The sequence below is a fragment of the Callionymus lyra genome, chromosome 3 (genome assembly GCF_982586985.1).
Source record: "Callionymus lyra chromosome 3, fCalLyr1.hap1.1, whole genome shotgun sequence".
Taxonomy (NCBI): Eukaryota; Metazoa; Chordata; class Actinopteri; order Syngnathiformes; family Callionymidae; genus Callionymus; species Callionymus lyra.
The window spans coordinates 36846137-36870461 of NC_141820.1; the positions used below are offsets into that span (position 1 = coordinate 36846137).

A 24325-nucleotide genomic window follows, 5' to 3' on the forward strand; every position below is an offset into this window, starting at 1 on the left:
TTGATGCGGCAGCCGGTGACTAATTCCAGTGAGACTGAAGGACGAACGTGATCTGGACCAGGCCGCTAATCAATTCTTTGTCTGACTGCTGCAGTTTCTCACCTGGTGGTGACACGTTTTTACCAAGATCAATATTTCCAAGCTGAAAAATCATGAATCACTTCAGACCAGTCACGCTCTGTGGAGGCTTGAAGGTTTGAGTTAAAGCCCATCCACCCTTTTTAACTGAGCTTATCTCAGGTAAATACTCTGCTGCCAATAACTGAACCTAAACGCTGTCATGGTGTTCAAGGCGTAAATGAATAAACAGTGGTAAAGTAAAAGAACTGACTTTTGAGTTGGATTGCTTTGGTCTGACATCAATTCTTAGACATAGCACCGCAGACAACGATAATCGCGAACATGTATTTAAGTCACTCAAATTTCACGTTATTATTGGAACAAAATAAAAAGCTTAAGGAGTCATTATAATGAACTTTACTGCTTAACACCACAATCATTAGAATTCCTCTGGTTTATTGCCAATAAAAGTCTTATTGAGCTAACTTCATGGTATCAAGACAACGTGACTTGTGTTATTTGTCTCGGTTGTTGTTTCTTGTCATTGGACTTTGAGTGACTTCTTATGTCATTGTGATATGTTTATGCCACTAGAATAACTGTATTTCATACTCAATAACATTTCCAGGATGGCCAATGTCAATATCTTCTCTATTTGGATTTCTATATCATATCCAAACTCTCTCATGCAGCCAATGACTTTATGATAAACTGCTTTTGGATGCACGACAAGTCAGGGACTTTATACTCGGATGTTCAAGTGATCCAAAAAAGGAAGATGTCTCCTGACAAGCTTGACTCTAGTGGCATCAACCATCTCTTCTATGATACCAGAACACAAAAGCAGAAATGAAAATATTTGATCAAGATTCTTGTTTAAATGTCAGTTTCCCACCTAGCTAGTGAGGCTAAGGAGTTTCTCATCTTATAACAAACAAGCAACACACAAAAAGAGGGTAAAAGAAACAATGACATTTATTTTTTTCTCTGCACGTTTTCTTGGTTAGTCAGTTGTGCCCATCGATCACATTATATAATACAGTAAATATAAAAATGGCTTTTAACTTCACACCCAAAGCAACAACGAACATGAATGATGCGTGGGGGTCGATGTGAGGGGGGAAAGCTCTGTGTGGATGGATTTGACTGTTTCTTCAATTTCCAAACTGCTTAACTTACATGGTTCTGGTTGTAGGCACTTACCAGGGCAGAACAGACCACCAGACCACATGATCCGCCACAGTCATGAAACACAAAATGTATTAGTTCTCACCACAACATACTGCAATTATTTTTAGATCCAATTTCCTCCACCAATTTTATCTGATAAATTAGTCATCCAAGCTCTCCAAGGTGAATAAGCTAGAGGCGCTTCAAGTTGTAGGTGCTGCTTGTACTGGATGTCTGATGCACAAAACTGTCAGACAACTCCATCTAGGGTGGTCCTTAAAGACATTCTCCATCGATCTGGATCCAGGGAAAGAGAATATCTGCTTATGGGCCTCATATTTACAGATAATTAAAACCATGTAGATGTTTGTGACTTGGCACTGGAGGACTTGGGCAGTATTCGTGGCTAACTAGCACTACTTCAGTTTTCGATAAACTCTAAAATATTATTTTGAATTTAAAAACAAAATTAAATTTGTTGATTGATTGATTTGTTTGTCAATTAAGGAAAACAAACATAAGTTGTTTTAGACTTTCAATTTATTTGATAAAATATTTTGTGCATTTTGGGAGCTTTAATGATCAGGGCTTACATGATCTGACTCAGCGCCACCACTGCACAAAAAGTATGACCTTTAATGCAACACCACAGGGTCATGTGACGGTCACTGTATTTGATATTCGTTTGACCTTGGCCAGAGACAAGCAAGAAAAGGGTTTATTATCAGGTCAATGAACATTTCTTCTTCTTCTCATGGAGCCCTGCATGGGGTTCTACTGAAGGTGTATTCTGAAGAAATCAACTACTGCCAGAATCTGCGAGAATGTAGTCATTTCATCTAATAAAGTTGAATTTCCTGGCACTCAAGTGTTGACTTGTCTGGGCAAGCAGTTGACTAAGAAACTGGAGTGAATGTGATTAATGGGATGAATGTGGACAAAATCATGTTTTTGCAAAGTACAGTTATTTTTTAAATTTCAGGATCTGTTATTGGATTAATATTTTTCATTTTTCTTGTAAAAAAAAAGAAGAAAAAAGACTAAACAAATCACAGAAATGTTCTTTGACAGAATTGACTCCCCTATGACAAACTAATATGTATTCCCAGTCACCAATGGAACCACAATTGTGGCCTTCAAGCATTTCTTTATAAAGTCTTTCCCAACCCCCTCATAGTCTTAAACATCAACGTAATAGAATATATAACAACATCTTCATGGAAAAAAAAACTTTAAATAGAAAAGGGTCGAGGGTATAATCCATACACCAAAAGTCACTGTTATTTGTCTATTCTACTGAAACTCCCTTTTTGCAGAAATGGACAGCAGTCGTATCACTTACTCGTCTATGGATGTTTTATTTCCCAAAAAAGCACAGACGGTATTGCTTGGACCACAAGGACAGTTCCACAACTCCGAACACATTTAACGGTCAGTTACAAGAGCGTCGTCATAATGCCTGTTTCCTGCACTTGCGGATAAATGATCGTCCGGGTTTATGTTGCAAACTCCGACCAGCTCGGCCTAGTTTTGTTTCACCGCCTTTTGTCCGGTTATAGTCAGAGCTGGGCCGCAGAGGTGAAAACATGTCTGAGATATAAACCCATACGCCCTTGTTATTGTTGCGTGAACTGTTCCTCCAGTTCACAAAACACCTTAAAAGGCGTTGTCATAGACATTAATGACTGTCGCTTTCACTTCCACGCCTCTAGATAGCCCACTTCCTGAAAGCCAGAGCTTTGTAAAAAAAGGCATTCCAGAGGCCTCCGGTGTAAGCAGTGCCTCAGAGTGACTTTTCCTCAAATCCTGGTAGAGGCGGAGGTTTCTCAGGGAGATGTAAATTAGGAGGCAGGCGGTCAAGATCACAGCCAATAGAGCACTGAACAAAGTGACCACTGCTGCATCCAATTTCTCTGCGTCTTCGGCTTTCATCTCCAAACCTTTTGTCGTAATGTTAACACATTTGGTGTGATGGTTGTAGTGGAGACTACGGACGTCCACACAGACTTTGTACTGAGTACCAGGGCTCAGATGAGTGACGTTGTAGGTTTCCATGTCAGATGGAACTCTGGTTCTGAACTCGGTAGTGGACTGGTTGGAGTCCGAAAGCGTATACCAATTAATGTGGGGAGCGAGAGTTCCTGGGCTGGCCTTCCATGACACAACAATGGAGTTTGCTTCAACTGACTTGATGACAAGGTCAAGGGAACCATTCGCTGGCTGAGGGGAATAACCATTCACCTCGACTGACACCGTTTTCAGATCTGCCCCAACAAGATTGTGGGCTACACATGTATAAGGACCAGCTTCTTTCTCTGTGATGTCATAGATATCGAACGTACCCTCGGGGTGCATGTAGAACTTTTCATATACGGTGTTGGGCATGACTTTGATACCCGTTGGTGTGACCCAGTATATTTCAGGTTCTGGTTCGGCAAAAGCCCGACAGTGAAGAGACACCGAGCTCCCATTTTGCACTCTGATCTGCCCTGGCATGCTTTCTGGAGAAATGAGTGGTAGACAAATCTCCATCATCTCCCGGAAATGAACTTGACGGACGTGCTGGCCCTCGTACTCAGGGGGCTCAACACAGAAGAGTGAGTCGGGCTCCATGAAGCGTAAGTTAGTCTTGTTCATGTTCATCCAGCGGACAACACAGTCGCAACGGATGGGGTTGCTGTGCATGCTGACCTCTCTGAGGTTTGGAAGTGACTCCACAGTAATCCTGTGTAGGGCACTGAGCGCGTTACCGTTGAGCATTAATGTTTCCAGACGAGGGAGTTTGTAGAAAGCATTTGGGTGGATGTAGGAGAGTTTAGGGTTGTTGGTTGCTTCTATTTTTGTAAGTTCTGGCAGGTTATTGAGGGCAAAGCTATCGATGGACACAAGCTCTGGCATGCTGTTGATCCCCAACTCCTTCAGATGAAGCATGTCCACAAAATCACCTCGTTGTATCCTGGAAATTGGGTTTTTATTCAAATCCAAAAACTTGAGGTTTCTAACACTTCTCAGGGCAGAATGTGGCACCTCTGGGAAAATGTTGTCATAAAAGGAAATGCTTTCCAAGTTATCCAGACCAGCCAGGGCAGCATCAGGCAGCTGAGAGAGATTCATCCGGGTGAGAACAAGACTACGAAGGTTTGCCAGGGGTTTAAAGTTCTGCTCGTCAAGAGAAAGAATGGGATTTTCTCCGATCATCAAGATCTCCAGATTTGGGAGGTGGTCGAACCACTCTTTGTGAATTGCGGTCAGCTTGTTTGAATTGAGATGCAGACGTACCAGTTTGCTGAGACCATGGAAGGCCAACGGGGAAATGTGAGCGATGAGGTTGTGGTTCAAATAAAGCTCCTGGATGTTTGCCACTTCCGCTAGACATCTTTCGGGTAGCTCCGGAATCCAGTTCTCCTCCATGTGGACAGACAGAAGCCGGGGGAGGTTCCCTAGTTGCACATCGCTCAAAGAAGATATGTTATTTTGTGACAAATCGATCTCAGTGAGGTTGGCAAGGTAATCCAGATGTGTGACAAGCGTTGCAATGTTGTTGGTCTGCAGTAAAAGTACTTGTGTTCCCAACGGCAACCCAACTGGGACAGTAGAGAGTCCTAAGTCATTACAGTCCACTGTCTGTGCCTCCATGTAGGAGGAGCTGGGGGAAAACCAAGGTCTGATCTCACACACACAGAGCTTTGGACAGTCTGGTCTCTTCTCTGCTGCCGAAACAAAACAGGCCATGGCCAAGCCCACCAAGAGATGGTCCAGGAATGACGTGTCCCTCATGTTGGACGATTGGTAATTGGAACTGATGCCGTCTGAGCTCTAGAATTCACAAGTGATTAATCATTTGTCGCAGCTGCCGAGGCGATTGACTCAACGCCACTGCCACCGCTGCTGCCACCAGCTGCAGCGGGGCTCCCAAGGGATCTCTTTTACTCTCCGTCTCGTGTGCACACGCCCTTCTGAACTATGATTTATCAGTCAATACTGATGTCAAAGGTCCTGTGAATTGAGGGTCCTCAGCGTCCACTATCTTCCACAGACCAATCCATGTCCATCTGCAGGAGAGAAAGAAAGCAAAGTCAGTCATGTCAGCAGAATAGGTGGCCGGCAAAGAATTTGGAAATGTTGACATTTGTTACGGGCACACTGATGCATGTTGACATTTATAGACTCTCACTGCAAGACGCAGAGCTGCAGATTTTTATCTGCTTGACCTTCTAGAATACGTCGCTGCGGCGCATCGGCACACTTTTTTCCTCAGTCTGGCATTCAATGGTGATGTTGGCTCTGCAGCGCCATTATTGGTCAAATAGCGCTTTGTTAGAGATTCTTAAATGGCAGACATACTTGGGTTGAAGCATTTTTCTTCAAGGCAGCTATCTGCCATAGACAGTGATCAGTTTGTTGCTATAGAAACATGAGACAAGATCTCCTTCAAACATTAAAATAAGATTCAACATAACATTTATGAATGACTTTGTTGTAATTTGGTGAGTATCCTAAAATGTGACTTTTAACAAAACAAATAAAAACAAAAGTTTCATGTTTTACTAACAATTTTTTTAAATTTTTACTTATGTTATGCAATTCATCATTTAGACGAGTTAAAAACTTTGGCTAAGTGTTAAAACTGTGTCTTATTTTAATGAAAATAATAATAATAATAATAACAATAACAATAACAGTAACAACAACAACATTTATGTCTGCACCTTTTTTTAATAGAATGTGTTTTTTCTTATCTTTATTCTTTGACATTTTTCTTCTGGTCATTTTAATTTGTTTTGTACACAAACTACCTCCTGATTCCCTGATTTAATAATGATATTAAATTCATTATTCATGATTTATGATGCCAATCCACTGATGTCGCTAATTCATTTTTTATTAAAAAACAAAGCAACCTCAAACACGACTGATACATCACAACCTTCCTCGACCACAATAATCTCTTTAGATTTCAGACGGATCTAAAGCTGCCGCTTCCAAATGTGACTTTCAAATCCTTCTGTACGACCGTGGGGAATGAAAGGATGCTGCTAGTTGCGGAGAATAGACGGATGTTGAATGTCGTTTCCTTTCGGATGCTTTCAACTCAGAGACCAATTGGCTGATGCAGGGAAGCAAACACATAAATAAAAAAACAAGGTTGTCGGTTATCGCAGCGGCACGTTCAGGCGTCTCCTCACTCTTCAGGTTTTTAAATACCAAACTGTGTTTGAGTGGACAGCTGACATTTTAAATTGAAGCTTTGTTTGAAATGATTTTGTTAAACGATTAAATACATTGTTGAACAATAACAGTACAACCGTTAACATTAAAATGTAAGTATTTATTTTGTATGTTAATATTTCTTTCTGAAAAAAATATTTTGCACGATTATTTAAGGGGATTGGCGGGTAGTCTTTATGATACTTTTTTATTTGATACAATAAATAAGTATGAATAATTAAAGTAAATTATTTGTAATTATATATTTCTTTAATACTGGTCAAAGTTTATAATAAAATTTTCTTCACTTTGTCTTATTCCAAACATATGTTGCAGATCAAACATGCGAGGTGTAACTAAATAATGATTCAGAGTAACAGGAGTACAGACATTTAACCCTTGTTTTGTCACAGGGTAAAGGTGACCTGAAGGCCAAAAACAGATAGCTTTAGTGTTCCATGTTGTTTCACTCTACTATTATAGGTAGGGTTGAAATTTTGGCCCTGATCCTCCACCTGAAAGCTGGATCAGCAATTAGCTCTGGGTCTCGCCGTCAACAAATATAACCACGTAAATCGGTGGGAATTATTGACCCTTATTTGTTTTCTAAATCATCCGACACTGACGATGTTACGACTCCCAGGGTCTAAATTGTAAAAGAAAATTAAAAACTCTCTAAGATAATACATAACCAGATTCATGTAACAATGTGGATGCTTAAAAAAAGGACTTGATCTCATTAACATTTTCTGGAATAATGACCTAAAATAGATTGGATAGTCATTATTATTTAATAGTAGTATATAGTATAATAATAATAGAATAATAGTATAGTATTTCTAAGCTGCTTTATTTGGGGTAATCATGAGTGTTAGTGAATCATTAGAAGATTAATATCTGCAATAAAATATCCAATAAACATATACTAATATAAACATATTAATCATTTATCAATCAAATTTCTATTAAAAAAATAATTTAAATACTGAAGTTCTGATTGGCAAAAGGCTTTCAAGCCGGCAGTTCTCCTTTTATATGCTGCATAAGTGAGGGTGGCTTTTACTATGTGTGTCAATTTTGTCGTCACTGGCCACATTAGCTTGGCTTTGTATTCAAACAACCTTCATTTGATCGTTATAGAGGAATATTTAATTTTTCCATCTGGAAAACTGACTGATGGTTTGGACTCGGATGAAAAAGCGGATCAGAGCACGACAGACGGAGGATGAGCGCCTTTCTCGCCGAGGTCTGAACCTGCCATGCGGCGCTGGCTCTGTCCAGGATCGAATTATCGCGGCTATCGTGGACTATTTGCAAGACGGTTTGACAGTAAACAAATCAGGAGAGGAAGAGGGGGAAGAACATGAGTGGGTCATTGTCAATGAAATTTGGATTTAAAGACTTTCAAAAGTTTTTTTTATGAAGACAACATAGATGCAACCCGGATTAGTCGCAGAACAACGCTCTGTATAGCTACTATATAGCTCATATGCCACCACTGGAAAAAAGTGAAATGCAGGATCGAACCTGTAACAACTAGAAGATAAATCATGTGTCTCTTAACTTCCTGAGCTAAACTAACCTGGTGAGACGAAATACCTTGACATCAGAAGACACAAGGTGAAATGTAATCTAAGCTTCTTGAGACCCTAGACATCAAAGTTGAAACATTAAATTAAATTAACATTAAATTCATAAAATAAGAATATTTAACTTTATGTGTACAAAGAAAATCATTATATTAATAAGCATTTAGAAAATATTCAAAAAAAAATTCAAAACAGAAATGAAACCATGCAATATATAAACTATTAAATAAAATAGGAAAAAATGTATGCTTAAAAAAAAATTGAAATGTTAAATTGAACAATTCAATATTCTGATGACACTGTCATAGCTAATTCTAATACCAACTAGCTAACTAGCAATGCTAATAGTAACTATTGTTACGATCACTACAATGACCGCATTATGTGTTGTGTGTAAATGACTGTGTGAAAACTGCTGAGTAATGCCGACCTCAAGTAACACTTGTGAGAGTCGCCAAATCCGACTTGCTATTTTTTAAACACTCACATTTGGCTGCTCTGTAATCAAAGTGCGACGCTCCTCAGTGACGGGGCCGAGGTCCGGTGGGGGCCAGAATCTGAGCCCTGAAGCTAATTCACCTTGACAGAGGAGGAATCTCTGGGCCACAGATATGAAGCGTAGCTGTTGGGCTGAATTAGGTGTTGGTTCTCAATATTAGCACCTCAAACTGAAGTCGTAATTGTTGTCATTAAATTGATTTTAACCTCACGACCCTCCTTCAATGAGATTTCTCCAACAGGTTCTTGACATAAGACACATTATTTCTGGTTTGCTGTTGGAGGAGGAGCACTTTGAGTCTCTTGAAGCTACTCGTACGGTTTTTTGGTTTCTCTCCAAAGCTCAAGTAAACAGAATATTTTCTATTAGCTCAGATCCTTCCAGAGGAGGTTAAACCTGAGAAACAATTTGAGTGACTCATTGGTATTTACGAGTTGCTCTTCTACTCACTATAGATATAAGTTACAACATTATAACTATAGATATAAGTAACAACATTATAACTATAGATATAAGTAACAACATTATAACTATAGATATAAGTAACAACATTATAACTAGGTCTGAACCATTCATGCACTTTATTTTCTGACTTGAGATCCACATGTTAGCATATGTGAGTGGTGACTCAATTAAAGATATTTAGATAATTTGTCTTATATCTATAATTACTTTTATTTCCGTAGTTCCATTCCATATGTGCTATATTATTTAATGTTTTTATTTTTACAGTTACACCTTAAATAAAGATTATTTTATTTAAAATAATTAAGGTAGTAATCTTTTCATCTTTAAATCATAATATTCAGGCCTGGCCTTCAGCGAATGAGTTTATCGATCATACAGTGACTTGTATAAAATTATGAAAAAAGGAATCATATACTAAATCGTACAGTGAAATATTGCAATTAAAAAAATAATAATTAAGAAAAATCTGAGAAGGACTGATGGACTAGGAAGTGACTTAAATTATACTTAATTTAATGAATCTGGAATTCACGTTTTCATTTTAATTTGTTTTTTAAATAATTAATAATGAACAAAACCTTAATTACAAACACAAAGTCAAGTTAGTTTCTCTGATTCTACGATACTCAATCAATTTTAAATTAAAAAAAAAAATCTTAATTCACAGTCGAGGACAAACGGTAAAATGGAAAATTAATAATTAATAATAACACATTTAACAAGTTAATCTTACTAAACACACAAAATTCAATGATTTGATTTTGGTTGGGCTGGTGTCCATCCCAGCTACTTTGGGAGAGAGACAGTTAAATTACCCTGAAAAGGTCTTTAACAGGAGAATATCTCTGACACACACTTCATTCATACGCCTTATGTATACGGCATCTTTTCTATTTACGTTTGAATAAATCCAAGATTCAACTTTGACTCTGTGATGATGTTTCCTGGCAGAGAGGAAGGTCTCGCCGCCATCTACACTTGAAATGCAGCTTTTTCGCCTCCGCTGGTATCAAATTTCATGCGTATTGAATCCTGTGACTCACTAAAGCTGCTTAGTGCGCTGATGCAAGAGTGGTGTCATTCTTGTGAGAGGGAACATGTAAATAAATATTCAGCTTCCTGGTGATGCAACGATGATGTCATCCACTTCAATTTTAACAGATAAGAAGTCCCGAGCACAGATCATTTACCCAGGATTTTGTAATGTCAGCACCTTGGGGTCATGCTGTCGTTCCCGCAGAGCGATTTTCTGCTTCTACACCTCGAAATTACCCAACACCTTCCTCCGGCTCCTTGAGCAACATGTCATTGCACTGGAGTGTCAGCAGATGATTTTACAGCAGAGAATTGCAAGCATCCATCTTGGGATTCTATTTGGAGCAGGAATATTGGCTCCATTTTTCCTCGTCTGGAGTTACATCATTAGGCCGAGACAAACCTTCTGCTGGAGAGCAACAATCCTCCACTTCACTGGATCGACCGTAGACCTTGTTACTAAAAGCAAAGTTGTATGTAAGGGGTTGTAATGGACCCCATTTTTCTAGCAAGCCACACCAGCTTTGTATTCCTGTATTCCATCTTAGACTGCCATATGGCTTTTGGAGGGAAGGGACTGTTGCTGTATGAACACGAGATCTCGAGAGAACGGTGGAAAGACCGTTCAGTACCAGTGGATGGTTCTGTAAGATAGGTCGGTATACAATATGTGGCAAAATAGGAATCACTGGAAGGAAGGTTAAGGAAAGCAATGGTTCGCAAATGTTCCTTTACTCTGGAAATATATACAGTATTTTTTTAATGTAAGAAAACAGCTTGTAGTGAAAATGTACCAAAGCTGAACAATTGAACTCAAGACTTGTTTGTACAATGTTTGATGTCATTTTCTTTTTCTTAGGAACATTTTTTAAAAACTGGTAATGAAAAAAGTATGGTTCAGGAAGCGTTATGAAAGTGAATGTAACGACAATTGAGTTTTAATCAATACCCAGTCCTAATGTTGGGCAGGATGCCATGTTTGACAAGTAAAAGAAAATAATGAGGTGTAGGTTAGGGATAGAGGCTTTGGATGTGTTGAACTTTGGGTTGAGGAATCTTGTAAGCATCTGGGGTTGTGCTGTGGTAAATAAGGGGTGAAGGCATCTACTGCACAAACAAAAAGAAATGGAGTTTTCTGAAGAGATGATACATTTAAAAAGAATGAAAAAGGATGAGTCTACTGGAACGTGGGTTAAGTTATACCTGTGTTACAGGACAGACAGTAGTTAAGAGAGAAGAACAGACACTGGGTAACTAGAAATAGTAGGAAGTGAGTTGAAACAATTGAAGATCCGGAGCCTGGTGACACAACTCCCTGACTGAGCATCGCAGTACATTGCAGTCATTAAGCTGACTAAAAAGCATTCAGTAGATATGTCAGACGAATCTGGACACCTCCTAATGTCTTGCGTAAACCTCCAAAGTTGGTATAGCATGAATATAGAACCAACTTACAAGCTATAAAGGTATGTAACTCAGTTAGTGGAAATTAAGTCATATTTTTAGTCAAGCCTGTCCTGCAAACACTTGGTTGACATGAATTCTACAAACTATATTATATATTATATAGTGTAATTAAAAATAAAGCGGACAGAACCAAATGTTTCTATTAATTACAAGAAATCAACCTGTTAGCAATACATTATCTTGAAAAGGGCAAACTTATGTGTTACTTCACCGTATCGTGAATCTTCATATGGTCACCAGTGGTCCAGGTGAATAAGAGCATGTAGGTGGGTGTGCAGGTCAGAGGTCATAGTGTTTGATTGTTGTTTTGTCTTTGAATGTTCTTGACTCATGAATGAGGTCACAATGATATTAATGTTCCCGGTCTCAGTCATCACGACATCTTCAGGGTCGTCATAGGTTAATAGACCTCCACCGAAACACGTTCCTCCCCCCACTCTCGTCCTCCACCTCAATTACCGGCTCCCGGGCTGTGGGTGGCGGGAAATTAGCCGCGGCCCGTGTGTCTATGCCTGGCTGGACTTTGTACTTAATAGCCGGGTGGAAGTGGTGCGTGAACTCTGGTCACATCCGTCACACTGCAAGATCCCCAGAGTGGCTCTTTACCAAGCTTTCGAATAATTCCGGGGCACAATAGTAATTTAGCTGTTCAACAGCTTGAGAAGATTAGCATCGCTTATTCAGCGACGCCTCTTCTCGGTAAAACATTTACTTTGAAGATTCCTCTTCTGTGTGGTGTTAAAACACTTATTAACTATATTAAGTGTGTTTATTGATAACTCTAATCCTCGGCAACAACGTCTTGTTCCACAACAAGGACACGCGACTAATTAAAATGTTTGACGGACCAACCAGCTGTCAAATGAGCCTCCAAACAATCGTAACTGCACTCATTTTACAGAAACTGGTGTTAGACAATTGAGAGAGAAGTGTGAGCTCATGATTTCTATTCACAACTATTAGTTCAAGATCCTTTAACTGGAATGTTCATATTTCTGAGATTACTTAATTTGATGAATTAACTCATTGTTAGGAGTGTAATAAAAAAACGATTATACAATCGATATTCAACAGCACTGGATTTATTTTTATTTTTTTCAAATCAGGTTTTATTTTTTAGTCGTAGATTTAAATATATATATATATATATATATATATATATATATATATATATATATATATATATATATATATATATGCAATTAAGTGTGTTTAAAAACCAAAAAATATTTCATTTTCTATTTACAACCAACCTGGACATATTCACAGTTCATTTTAGTGTTGCAATTAAACTTCTGGTTACTAGATGACAGTAGTCATAAATAACTCTACAGCTAAAGAAGAAGAGATCCCAGCGATGATTTAGGATTAGAGAAAAGTATACAGTTGTTCCTTTCAGTTCTATTAAACCTTGTGTTATGTTAGGGTCAAGGTGACCCAGAGGTCCAAAAACAGATGTGTTTGTGATATCTATTTTTCATGTCTGGTATATCCTCGGGCCTCTGGGTCACTTTGACCATGAGATAACACAAGGGTTATTGTAACTAAGTGCAAGAGAGTGGAACAGTTATAAGATTATCACTAAAATTCAGTAGTCCTCCAAAAATCGTGGAAAGTGAATCAAAATACATTGAATCGTATGGTATGATTAGTGAATCGCTACAGCCCTAATTCACATGTTAAATTCAGAATAAAAAGAAGATCATGATGTTAAAATAGATATCAATAAAAGTATGATATTCATTTCCATTTTAAAATGTCCTTGTTGACTTCAATTCCATAACAATAGTGATAACGATGATGAAGAGTGTATGATTGTGTGTGTGTTTGTGGGATAACTCGACAACAGATTCTACCACAGGCAAGAAAACCGTATTTAGACAATTTAACTGTTCATTCAGGGTAAATGCCAAGTAGAAGTCCCGAGTGCTACATGCTGTTAATTAAAATCTCTCCGAACAAACTCTGTTTCTTATGTTGATTCACGTGTTATTTCCTTTTTATGAACATTTTAGTGTTCAGATAATAACATATTTTTTGCATAATTTAATTTCTGTTCATTTTTTGAAGATATATTTTTATATCATTATTATTAGATAAGTATAATGTTTTTACTTGGCTTTGTTTACCAGCATAAATAATGACAATAAAATATATCATTGGATAAAAATGTGTTTCATTAAAATAAAATGCAAAAATAAAAGCACATAGTAAATAATAACCCAGTCTTTGCACATGTCTCCACTGCTTCTATATAAAAGGTCCAATACCATCGTCAGGACCGCGTGAGTCTGAACTGAGCGTCCTGTTTGATTTCCATGAGGAGAATATTGGCCATCAGGGAGGCGATCATAAAGCCGACACGGTTTTAAGAGGTAACGAGGCGGCGACGCTTCTGCCGAGAGGTAGATGTTCTGCGGGTGGAAGACATAAAGGTCAGACGTAAGTGGAGAACTGGAGAATAGTGTTGTAGAAACGCTTCCGTGGGAATTTTGATCTGCCAGTAATAAGCACCGCCGCTGCCTTCTTCTCCTTCTCCTGCGTGTTCTCATGAGTTTGCACTCCCTTGTCCTTTTCATCCTGCCTTCCCACATTTGTCTCCTCTCCTCAAACCCTAATGGAGAACCAATCTGCTTATGCTCCCTATTAGCATCCCGATCCAGCCGGCCGAGGTCTGCCGCAGGAATAAGGCCCTTTTCTTTGTGTTGCTTTCTTCCCGTCCGCCCGTCGCTCCGTCTCCATCAGTCACTTTCTGTCTCCGGAATAATCCCTCTCAATATTTGCCGCTCTGCACGCCGATCCATCGGTCTTACTCCATCTACTTGACAAATAAAAAGGCTGTTTGGCAAAATCCTGCCGCGCAGATGTTCCTGCAGCTGTCGCTGGATGGCCAAAATGCCTAAAGCTGCCATCAAAACGAAGCCCTCCGCGTGAGCTATTGGGAAACAAAATTAAGAGTTTTCCGGCTACGACACGACATATGAGTTTTCTCGGTCGAACAAGGACGGTTCTGAACATCAGTCCAGATGTAGCCAATCCACCAAAAATAATTAACCTGTTACATCAGTGCAGTAAAAAGAGTTTTCTTTCTTTGCCTTCTCAGAAAAACTGACTTGACTTATTTGTCCGCCTCACGGCATAACCTTTCATGGCATAAAACGAGTCTCTTCACATTAAAGGTATGTATTGAAAAGTACATAAGCTTTTATTGTCAGTATTACATTTTTCAAATTAATTAGAAATTAAGGTACCAGCTTCTGCATCTTAAGTAGACTCAAAAATAAAAAATATGTTTTTTCTGTTTAAATGTATAGACATTTCTGATATTAATGAATTAGCATGAGAGTATCTTAGGCACAACCACACGTTGGCTGAATCGGTTGAGTGAACACCTCCATTGCAGACCTTCAGCTACTCCCGCATCAGCAATTTCTGTAACACGTTCAACATTAAATCATCTAATGTTTCTTCATGTTCTTTCTCATTATGCACTATCGATCATACATACATGCAGCTCCTCTGGCTAATGAGCAAGTATGGACTTACATGAATAAAAAAAACAGTATTTGTATGCACGTGTGTTCACTATGTATTTAAAGTGGGCGTGTCAATGCACTGTTACCGGTGAAGCCAATTGTGGGTGGGCGTTTTGTATCTACAGGCCTTCAACACTGCCCTTCACCTCATTGATTTATGATTGTAAGAATTCAAGGTGAGGAAGAGTCCATTAAAGAGAACCTTCCTTCTTGTGAAATTGTGTGTGTGTGTGTGTGTGTGTGTGTGTGTGTGTGTGTGTGTGTGTGTGTGTGTGTGTGTGTGTGTGTGTGTGTGTGTTGGGTGGGGGGGAGTGGGCCCAAACCTTTCGCCTTACATCTGCACTTGTGTGACCATGAATCAGTGGCCAAGTCGGCTCTTAATGTAAAATCAATGTCCTGAATTAACCACAGAACCCGCGTCTCCGGTTTTACCACTGTGTGCACAAACGCACACACACAATATTTGTATCGATCCTGGCAGAGTACACGAACCACACAAGTGCGACAAGTCCAAAATTATAGATGTTTTTGTGTTTTTTTGTTTTTGTTGATGAACACAAATCTGCTGAATTGTGTTGCAACAAAAACTGAAATCAATGACGATGACAACACAAATCAATCATTCACAACACTCACCCAACTGAAAGTACAATGTAGACAATACAGGAGAAAACACATCGACAACAAAAGATGAAAAAAACGCACAACAGTTCACCACCTAACACAGAAACATATTACAAATTACAATACAAGAATGTACCACTCCACGGAACAATTAACTACATAAAATGCACAACAAACACAAAGGCCCTATAGTAATAACAAAGACAAATGGTTTACCATAGTTTTTTCTCAGTGCTGATGTGTGTTGTCGTGTTTATTGATGTTGTTCATGTATCTATTTAATGTAATTTTTAGTTGTTTATTGGAAACTAACTCACCAAGAGCCCTTTGTTGACGTTGTGTTCAATGATATGTTGTGTTATAATCAAATTATATTGGAATATTTGTGTTTTTCGGACGCATTGTAGAGCAATTGTTCAGTCATACATTGTGTTTGTAATTTTTGTATTCAATTGTTGTTTTACAGTTGATTTTTTTGCATTCACCAAATCAAAACACAGCTGCATGTATGGAAACTAGTTGGCATAACAATCGCAACTGTGGCCAATCTCTAAAGGAACGGAGCTTTTCCTCTGCCATCCCTAAATCTTTTTGAATAAACATAATCTGACTGTCGGCCGAAAGGTGAAAGACTCGTTCAAACAGTCAATCCTAGCTCACATAATTGCACGCACACATATCAGCACAATTTCTTGTGCGCTGCTGCCTGCATTTGCAACAGAGGAAGGAACAAACGACGACGTGCACCTCAAAGTCAGAGACAAATTAAATCTGCAGGTGCAAACATGGCGAGAAAGATGCACAGCTATCTATATTTATATGAATAATAAATGTCCGGTCAAGAGGCCGCACGCCTGCAGGGAATAAGTTCCTGCGCCAGACGGAATCAATCATCATATGGTGCTGAGATGCATTTATTGCCGGCTCTTTGTTATCGATTTCACCAGGTTTGAATTTATTTTAGGGGGGTTTTCTTCCCTCGTCTTCCGTTGCCATAGAGCAGATGAATGGAGGTGCCCTTTGAGACAGCAGTGTCACAGACAGGGGGCACGTCATGTGATTGAATCGGAATTTATATGCGTTTATCTGACAAACCACCTGCCAATGTGTGTTGAAATATTGCTGCTGACACTGAGTCGACTATTTAGCTCTTTAATAGCCATGTAAGGTTGTGTTGCTGAAAGACTTGCATGTGTCCAGACCTATTTCGGTACTGAATTGCTCACAAATGAAGCGCTATTGCATACACTTCACATTTTAGCTAAAATTATCATATGTAACAATAACGAACATTTAAGTCAAGTTTATGATCAACAAACAGATTAGCTCTGTACAACCAAATTAAATATTTTACAGGTGAATAAAGCACAAATACATTCAGTCTTTTGTCAAATAACTAGTTGCACCCACACGCCGTCCTCAGAGCTGAACTGCAATTGATTTACACAGTTTGCAAAATAAATAATTTAAAAGGAGATGAAGGTCTTTTTTTTTTATTAATAGGCAAATTATTTTCATTTTATTTGATTTACAATAAACACTAACCATATAAACAATATCTTCATGCACAAATATCAAAAAAGGAGCTGTTTAGTTGTGCTTACAGACGTACAACTTCAGTTATATTGTAAATATAGTGGGTAGTTAGCCTGCAGTGGAAGCATCAACGTTTGCCATCTCATTGAGGAATTCACAGATTGACCATCATGAACATTCACACAGATGTACGGACAAACGGTAGGTAACAAATTTTCAATCAGTTTTGCAAATACTGCCTGAGTTCAAATTTGCTTCAAATGCCGAAGACTACTCCTCCAGCCAGCTGTAAACAGACCATGCTTTGTTTATACAACAAGCCCCTTGGAGGTGGAGACTTCAGGGACGTGCCGTGAAAAACATTGATGCTTTACCAATCACAGCAGAGTGGGTGTGGTTATGTTAAACAAGATTTTATCTCCAGAAAAACAATGTGTTTTTCAGTGGGCAGGGCTTAAGCACATTTTCTAATGTAGCAGCTATTTTATCATCCTTCACCCAAGTGTCCATCTCTCCTCTCCACGTGTCCGGACCATCTGTGCTCCCTAACTTCTCCTCCACATGAGCTGTCTTCCATTCATTCTCCTTTCTAGTCACTTATAAAGAATCTTCTCTTCTGACACTTGCAACTCCACTTTTTGTCTTTTTTGATGCTACTTTACCTGCTGGTTTAGAAAAGCATCAGCGCCACCTAAAGACCGGAGCCTGTGTCGACATTTGCTATTTTCGCTCCTCATATACAGCCAAACATTTCTAGTGGCGCAGCATCACTCCTCCTACAGCTTTCCTATACGTCTGGGTGTTAATTCACAGCAGATGGTGGACGCAGCAGCAGCCCTCACAAGTCCTCCTTCTTCTCTGCTCATGTTTGAAAGAGAGACGGCAACATATGCTGCCATCATGTCCATCTCTGATACCAGTGTGCACAACACTAATTAGCCATTGTCGCCATGTTACTTTGTGATCCTCCATACATGATCTCCTATAAGTGATGTATATGGCCTGGTCACCGTCCTGGTTGTGCCACAGTGATGTAAATGTCACAAGACAGAAAAAGGGGTGTCACGTCCAGATGTGACCTTTGATATCGACCAGTAGAAGGAAATGTCACAGATGCTGCCAGCAAAGCATGTTTTTGTGATCTTTGGCTTCTTTCAGATTCCTGTTTCAAGTCACTATGAGCTTATGCTCTGCAGGATTGCAAAATTCGGACAATTATCGCTCCTAGCCTGTTTTAGCAAGGACAGCCTTGTGTGAGTCACTCGAGTTGGTATACCCGTGAGTCAGAAACTAACCAGGAAACCAGATTCACAGAATCCCTGAATCTCACAAACAGCCAGTAGACAGGAACTGTGTCAGAGACATTTAAAGATGAACATGATTGGAAAACTTTCTTTTAAAACAATGTTTGTGTATCTTCATTAAAATACAAGTAGCTTTCAACGCTAAGTGTTAATAATAAATAAATGAAATCATAATAAATAGGGTAGAAAGGTAAGAACAAAAAGCTCAGCCCTAAAACGTCAAAGAGCAACTAATGTGTTGATTAAAGTGTAACTTAAATAGGTGTTGGACCTTTATTGTACTCATCAGTATGTGTTTGTACAAAACTCTTTTTTAATTGAAATATTTCCATTAGAAAATGTGCTTAAACCCTGCCCACTGAAAATATGTTATTTTGGAGATGAAATCTTGTTTACCACAATAAGAACGCCCGCTGTGATTGGCCCGGAAGTCTCAACTTCCAAGGGACTCATTGTATAATCAAAGTGGGGTGTGATTACAGCTGGCTGGAGGAGTAGTGTAGACCATTATTAAGTCATAATGGCTCTCGTAACCTCGTTCGCCGAGAAAAACATGGTCATGATGAAGGACTTACTGCATCTTGGAGAGGAAGACTTACAAATTTGAAACATGTGAGTGAATCAGGAGAATTGGCTTTTCACATTAGTGCGCAACTAATGTGTTTAAGACATAAACAATAGCAATTAAAATGTAACTTAAAAAACAATGTAATTTCTAAAATTCTCACATCTGGGTGTAGATTCTTGCTTTGTACGAGGTAGACTTGAGTCTTAATTTCCTCTTCACAGAGCAGGACAAGTGCTCGGCATCAAAAGTCCTCTCCAACAAACCTCTGAAGACATGAGGATCTGTGTGACTTATAAACCACTCAAGTGACTCACGAAGAAATGAGGACTCTTGGACAACACATTAGCTTGAAGGTGGAACCCATTTGTTAGAGGGACCCGTTGTCTCCCCCTCCTCCCTATCCTCCGTCCCTCTTTGTTCTCTCATTAATGAATCCTGCATTTGTTTGGGAACAGGATGCTTTCGTGGCGCTCGTGCTCGGCCGAACAGCCTGATGCCCTGCAGCCGCTCAATGAATATGTTTACATGCATCTCGCTCGGAATCCTGCAGCTTCTCATTACCATCATTATGGAAAACCTACGGCAGGTTTGGAAGAGAGGTGTGTGTGTGTGGTGGGGGGGGGTTCAATTGTAAGATTCATTTCAATCTAAAGGCACTTTTCATCCTACAAGTGCCCACTAGGCACCTACTCATTTTTCACCTTGCAGGGACCTGCTGCCCTCTACCTTTGAAGGAATTGATGTGGAACACCCACACCTTCGCTGCTGCTGCGGCTCCAAGCCTTTACTAGGCACCCGCTCCCACATCCCCCATCTCTCCCTGCACCTTTCTCTTACTTCTTTCATACACGGATCGATAGCCAATTCACAGCGCTGCTCACTTTAAGCGAATGACTTGTTGTGGACATGTGATATTGATTTGTTGTGAACAAATGTGCCCAAATTAATGGAGCGGCCCGCTACTGGGCCGCCGTACTGCTCCTCATAAACACTCGCATACCATTTCCACCTGGGTCACGACAAGGACACGAATTAGCCCTTTAAAAAAATGTCATGGAAACAAATGTTGGAACTCAAAATCGACACTCAATTTCAAGCTTGTAGTTTCTCCCAATCGTAGAAACACTTGAGCTGATCTCAGTAAATGAAACTTTTGTCATTTGCTCAGCTCATTCCTAACCACAGACCTTGTCGCGAAGATGCTGCACCGATCTGTCAGTGTGTAATTCAGAACCGCCACAATACTTCGCCGGGGGGAAGGAAAAGGCCTCCAACCTGCCACTACCGCTCTGTTCCATGTATGGGATGCTTGCATGCACAGAGTAGTCAGGCTAAGCTAATCGCTCATTTTAGCCCGGTTGTCCAGTTGCCATCTTACGAGCTGTCATGTAACTGTGGACAGCATGGTGGGTGGAGCTGGTACTCAGCTCATGGATAATGGGTATGGATAAATTACTAAATCATGAAAGACGTTGCACCAGTCCCACTCTTGTTATGTTCTGCTCAATCGTGGATAATCGCTCACTGGTAAAACGCCAGGAGCTAAAACAGCGCTATGAACGCTCTATTAATCAAACGTGAACAGATTATCAGTTTTTCCACATCTGGACGGTTGCACAACCAAACTTACTAGTATAATTGTTGGAATCTTGAGTATACTAATAGTGAAAGAACAGGAATGTACTACTTGAATGACTGAATGTACATGCTTCTCATGATAATAGTAAGAGTTTTGAGGAAGTAGTAATTGTGTATATTAAGTCTAGTAAGTATTAATCGGGTAAAAATAATAATCTAGAAAATAACTGTCTAGACTATAACTGTACAAGTGTTTTAGAGGTTGAGCTTTTGATGAGAAAGTACCACAATCGGTTCTGGAGGCAACAATAATGATATGATAGTGCTGTTGCAAGGGAAGTACTGTGTGTTGTAACTTAATAACTGGAGTAGAATTGTATTAATAAATCAGTAAAGTTATGTTTGGTCAAAATAATATGAAGACATGGATGAAGAAGAACCCACATATACTGTAAGAAAATGAATAGTCAGAGGACTGATTGCGGAAGAAGATGGAGGAGAAATATTGATAACGATAGATGGATAAAGGAGATTCTCTCTTCGATACTTAAAACTGTTGCGGCACATTCATAACAGGCAGATCGCTGACTTGGCAGGAGTTCTTGATGAACGACACAAATGACATAGATGCTGAAGCAGGGAATACTGGCAAAGCCCACGATGCCGATAACGTAGCGTTTGAATTCACGCCTGTAGGAAGATAAAGCCATCGTTTTAGTATGTAGATACTATCATAGCTACAAATCTGACAGACATACTATCATTACTGACGCCGCTGACATTAATCTAGCGCTGAAATATACAATGGCATGGAGAGGTAGCAGAGACACTGGCGTATTTGAAGAACTGGTGCTGTCAACCTGAGACTCAATCAGAGTTGATACTGATGTGGAAGAGATTGCGCGGCCAAGACTTACAGCACAAAATATTTGACAGACAAAGTGTTGCTTGAAGGAACTCACGGCTCATAAAAAGATGAGTTGCTGCAAAGTGGCACTTTTGTGTGACGAAGAAGAGAGACGGGTTGGAAATGTGGCTGTCATCTGAATCTAGTCGCTGGACTGAGGCACCGATGTCCTCCACACATTTAAAGACTTAATGAGATACTTCATTCAAACAAGGTTGGGGAGATGTTTAATAGTTAGAGGACAGAATTATTTGCCTGCTCTAGCTCCAATCTCCACTACAGCTTCCCAAGAAATATTCAGTTAAATTGTTCCAACACTAGTAATGAGGCACTGAGAGACGTTTCTCAAGGGAAACATTGCATCAGCCATGGGAATTAATAAAAAGCAATCAACTAATTGAGAGAGTGAAGTAGTACAGATGCTACAATCAATAACATTGACAGATGCTAACATGGATTAGCAACTGTGATATTGCAAAAAATGGATGCCTTCAGTATAATCTAATTTGTGTATAAATCAATGTAACCAAGGCAGAATTGACAAATTAAAAGACCTAAATAGATGACTGTATTAGAGCGTATATCAGCAACGTGCTAATGAGTCTGAGGTAGATATAACATGCTCCCCTGAACCAGAAGAGCTTCTATTCGTCAGAATAATTTAACCAAGAATAATACTTGTAGTACATTGATACATGTATTGAAAGTCATAATGCTCGTAGCAGTGAACACAAAAACACTTGCGAGGCATTTGAAGAATCTTTTTTTGCAGTCAGAATTTAACTGAGATTCAGAAATTAAGATGGAAAATAAAAAAAAATCAGATAAATTGTTAAGACAGACATGGTGCTAGATGCCAATAAAAGAACAAGAAAGTAATTGAACTGTTTTACGGGTTAGTTGTTGTGGGTTGTACGAAATAAAATGGTGGCGTAGCTTAAGTTCGACATAAAAAATATCTCAGTACATATGCTGGTAATTTGTTTGATAAAATAGCAAACAGTGCTTACAGCCATTAGGATTTCACTATTGCTCAGTACAATATGGCACAATCTCAAACTTGATAACTGTGATAAACTGTGTATTGGTTTGTTGTTTAAGTGACCCTGGTCTGTGAAAGGCGCTTTACAAATAAAATGAACTAACTTATTTACGTACTTGCTTCATAGGTAGCTGCTTTACTATTGAACAAAAATAAATACTATACAATAGATATGTAGATGCAGCACCTCATACTTGCTAATTTTAAGATCCAAAATTGTAAATGGTATTGGTTTTGATGAAGCCGCAATATAATCATGGTGAAGAACTACTGTTGCAATAATGATAACAATAAAAAGATTCCAGATGTGTCCCAGGAACACACTGGTGACTCCTGAAGTTGCTTTTTTATTCGACTTTAACGGCGTACTAGAACAACTGGCTATAAAAGTGACCAGTTTTATGTCCGTACCATGTTAATTGGAGACGTTATAATCGTATCAGCCTGCCATCAGGTCTTTATATCATCTTTGGCAGAGGCTCTTCATATTTGGGCAGCATTTTAGGTGAGTCATTCGATTCGAGGAGGCCAAAATCCATCATATCCATCACTGGGAAAACTGCCCGTGGCCATACAAGCACTCGGAGCTCTTCACGAGCAGGATCATTTCGGTGAAATTCAGTTTTTAGTCATCTATACATTCACTGGTGTCATGGACGGAGTGGAAACGAGATTTTAGATTTTCCTAAAGTCCCGATGATTTATATTCCAACACGTTTCACAAAACAACATTTCCTGACGTCCCCTATGCAACAGGAGAAGAGAAGAGAAGCAGAAGGATGGCCACCATCCCGTATCTCTTATCTTGGGATTCATGCACGAGAAGTCATCATGAGAACGCGCAATTCCGTCCGCAGTTACCGTAATTACCGCGCATAAACGACGGAACCTGAATTTACCACGTTTCCACTCCACTGTCTGTAGTTCCTGCACGCTTCAGGTGAGGATGAAGATGGAATCAAGTGTCCTTATTGTGTTTCTTTCTTGACGAGTGGTAAGTGGATAAAACACAATTTAACTCACCGAATTCAGTCATCGTAGCTCTTGAATCAGCGTGCGCGTTTATTCCAAAGACGGGAGCCAGGCAGTGTTTTACGCAGTTGGTGGACGCCGTTCCTGCGCGCAATACAAGCAAAAGTGCCCAAAAGCCTCACGGAGACATGTTCCTGTGCGATCAGCAGCTCCTTCCGTGGGTTTTTTTTTTGTGTTTTTTTCTTCGGCCAGCACGCGTCCTCACCGAGGCTGCAGCTGAGGTCGCATCCCTCTCCTGGACCACGTCAGACTGCAAGCACGGCGATGCGCCTCCGACCGCGATGATATGAGAGCGAACCTGCTGAGATCAGCCAATGGCGACACCGCAGCGGGGCTGCATCTCTCGCGGCATTGGCTCAAAGACCTGTCAATCACAGACAGCGCGTCTGGCGTTCGAGAAGAGCGCTGCAAGAAATGTTCAGCAGTGAAGTTGCACCTTATACTCAAAATAATGTTCAATCTTAACGAAAATTACCCTAAACAAATCATACAAGTAAATATTTTCTTGGAGAATTCACCAACCCATAATGTAAGTGATTTAAAGTTCATTTGTATGATGGTCTGCCATGTAAAGTAAGCTAATTTATATCAGCAACTATCTTTAAAAACGTTCTTTTCTTAACATTAACACCTTTATTACAGCCTGTTATTTCCGTCTGCTTTTTTATGTTGTGCCCAAAATCAACTTCAAAAAGCGTTTCA

General features: G+C 39.5%; 1 protein-coding gene across 1 annotated transcript; it reads right to left on the bottom strand.

Moving 5' to 3' along the window:
• Nucleotides 1-1011: 1011 nt before the first annotated feature.
• Nucleotides 1012-23846, bottom strand: lrrn3b (leucine rich repeat neuronal 3b). The gene is made up of 2 exons (XM_087787773.1): nt 23615-23846; nt 1012-5282 (listed from the first exon to the last, which is right to left on the bottom strand). The coding sequence occupies exon 2, from the start codon at nt 5005-5007 to the stop codon at nt 2887-2889; it is 2121 nt and encodes a 706-aa protein (XP_087643899.1). The 5' UTR covers nt 5008-5282; nt 23615-23846; the 3' UTR covers nt 1012-2886.
• Between the last annotated feature and the right edge of the window lie 479 nt (nt 23847-24325).

What these genes read in the sequence shown, in the direction of transcription:
- lrrn3b (XM_087787773.1), bottom strand. Translation starts at nt 5,007, where the DNA reads ATGAGGGACACGTCATTCCTGGACCATCTCTTGGTGGGCTTGGCCATG.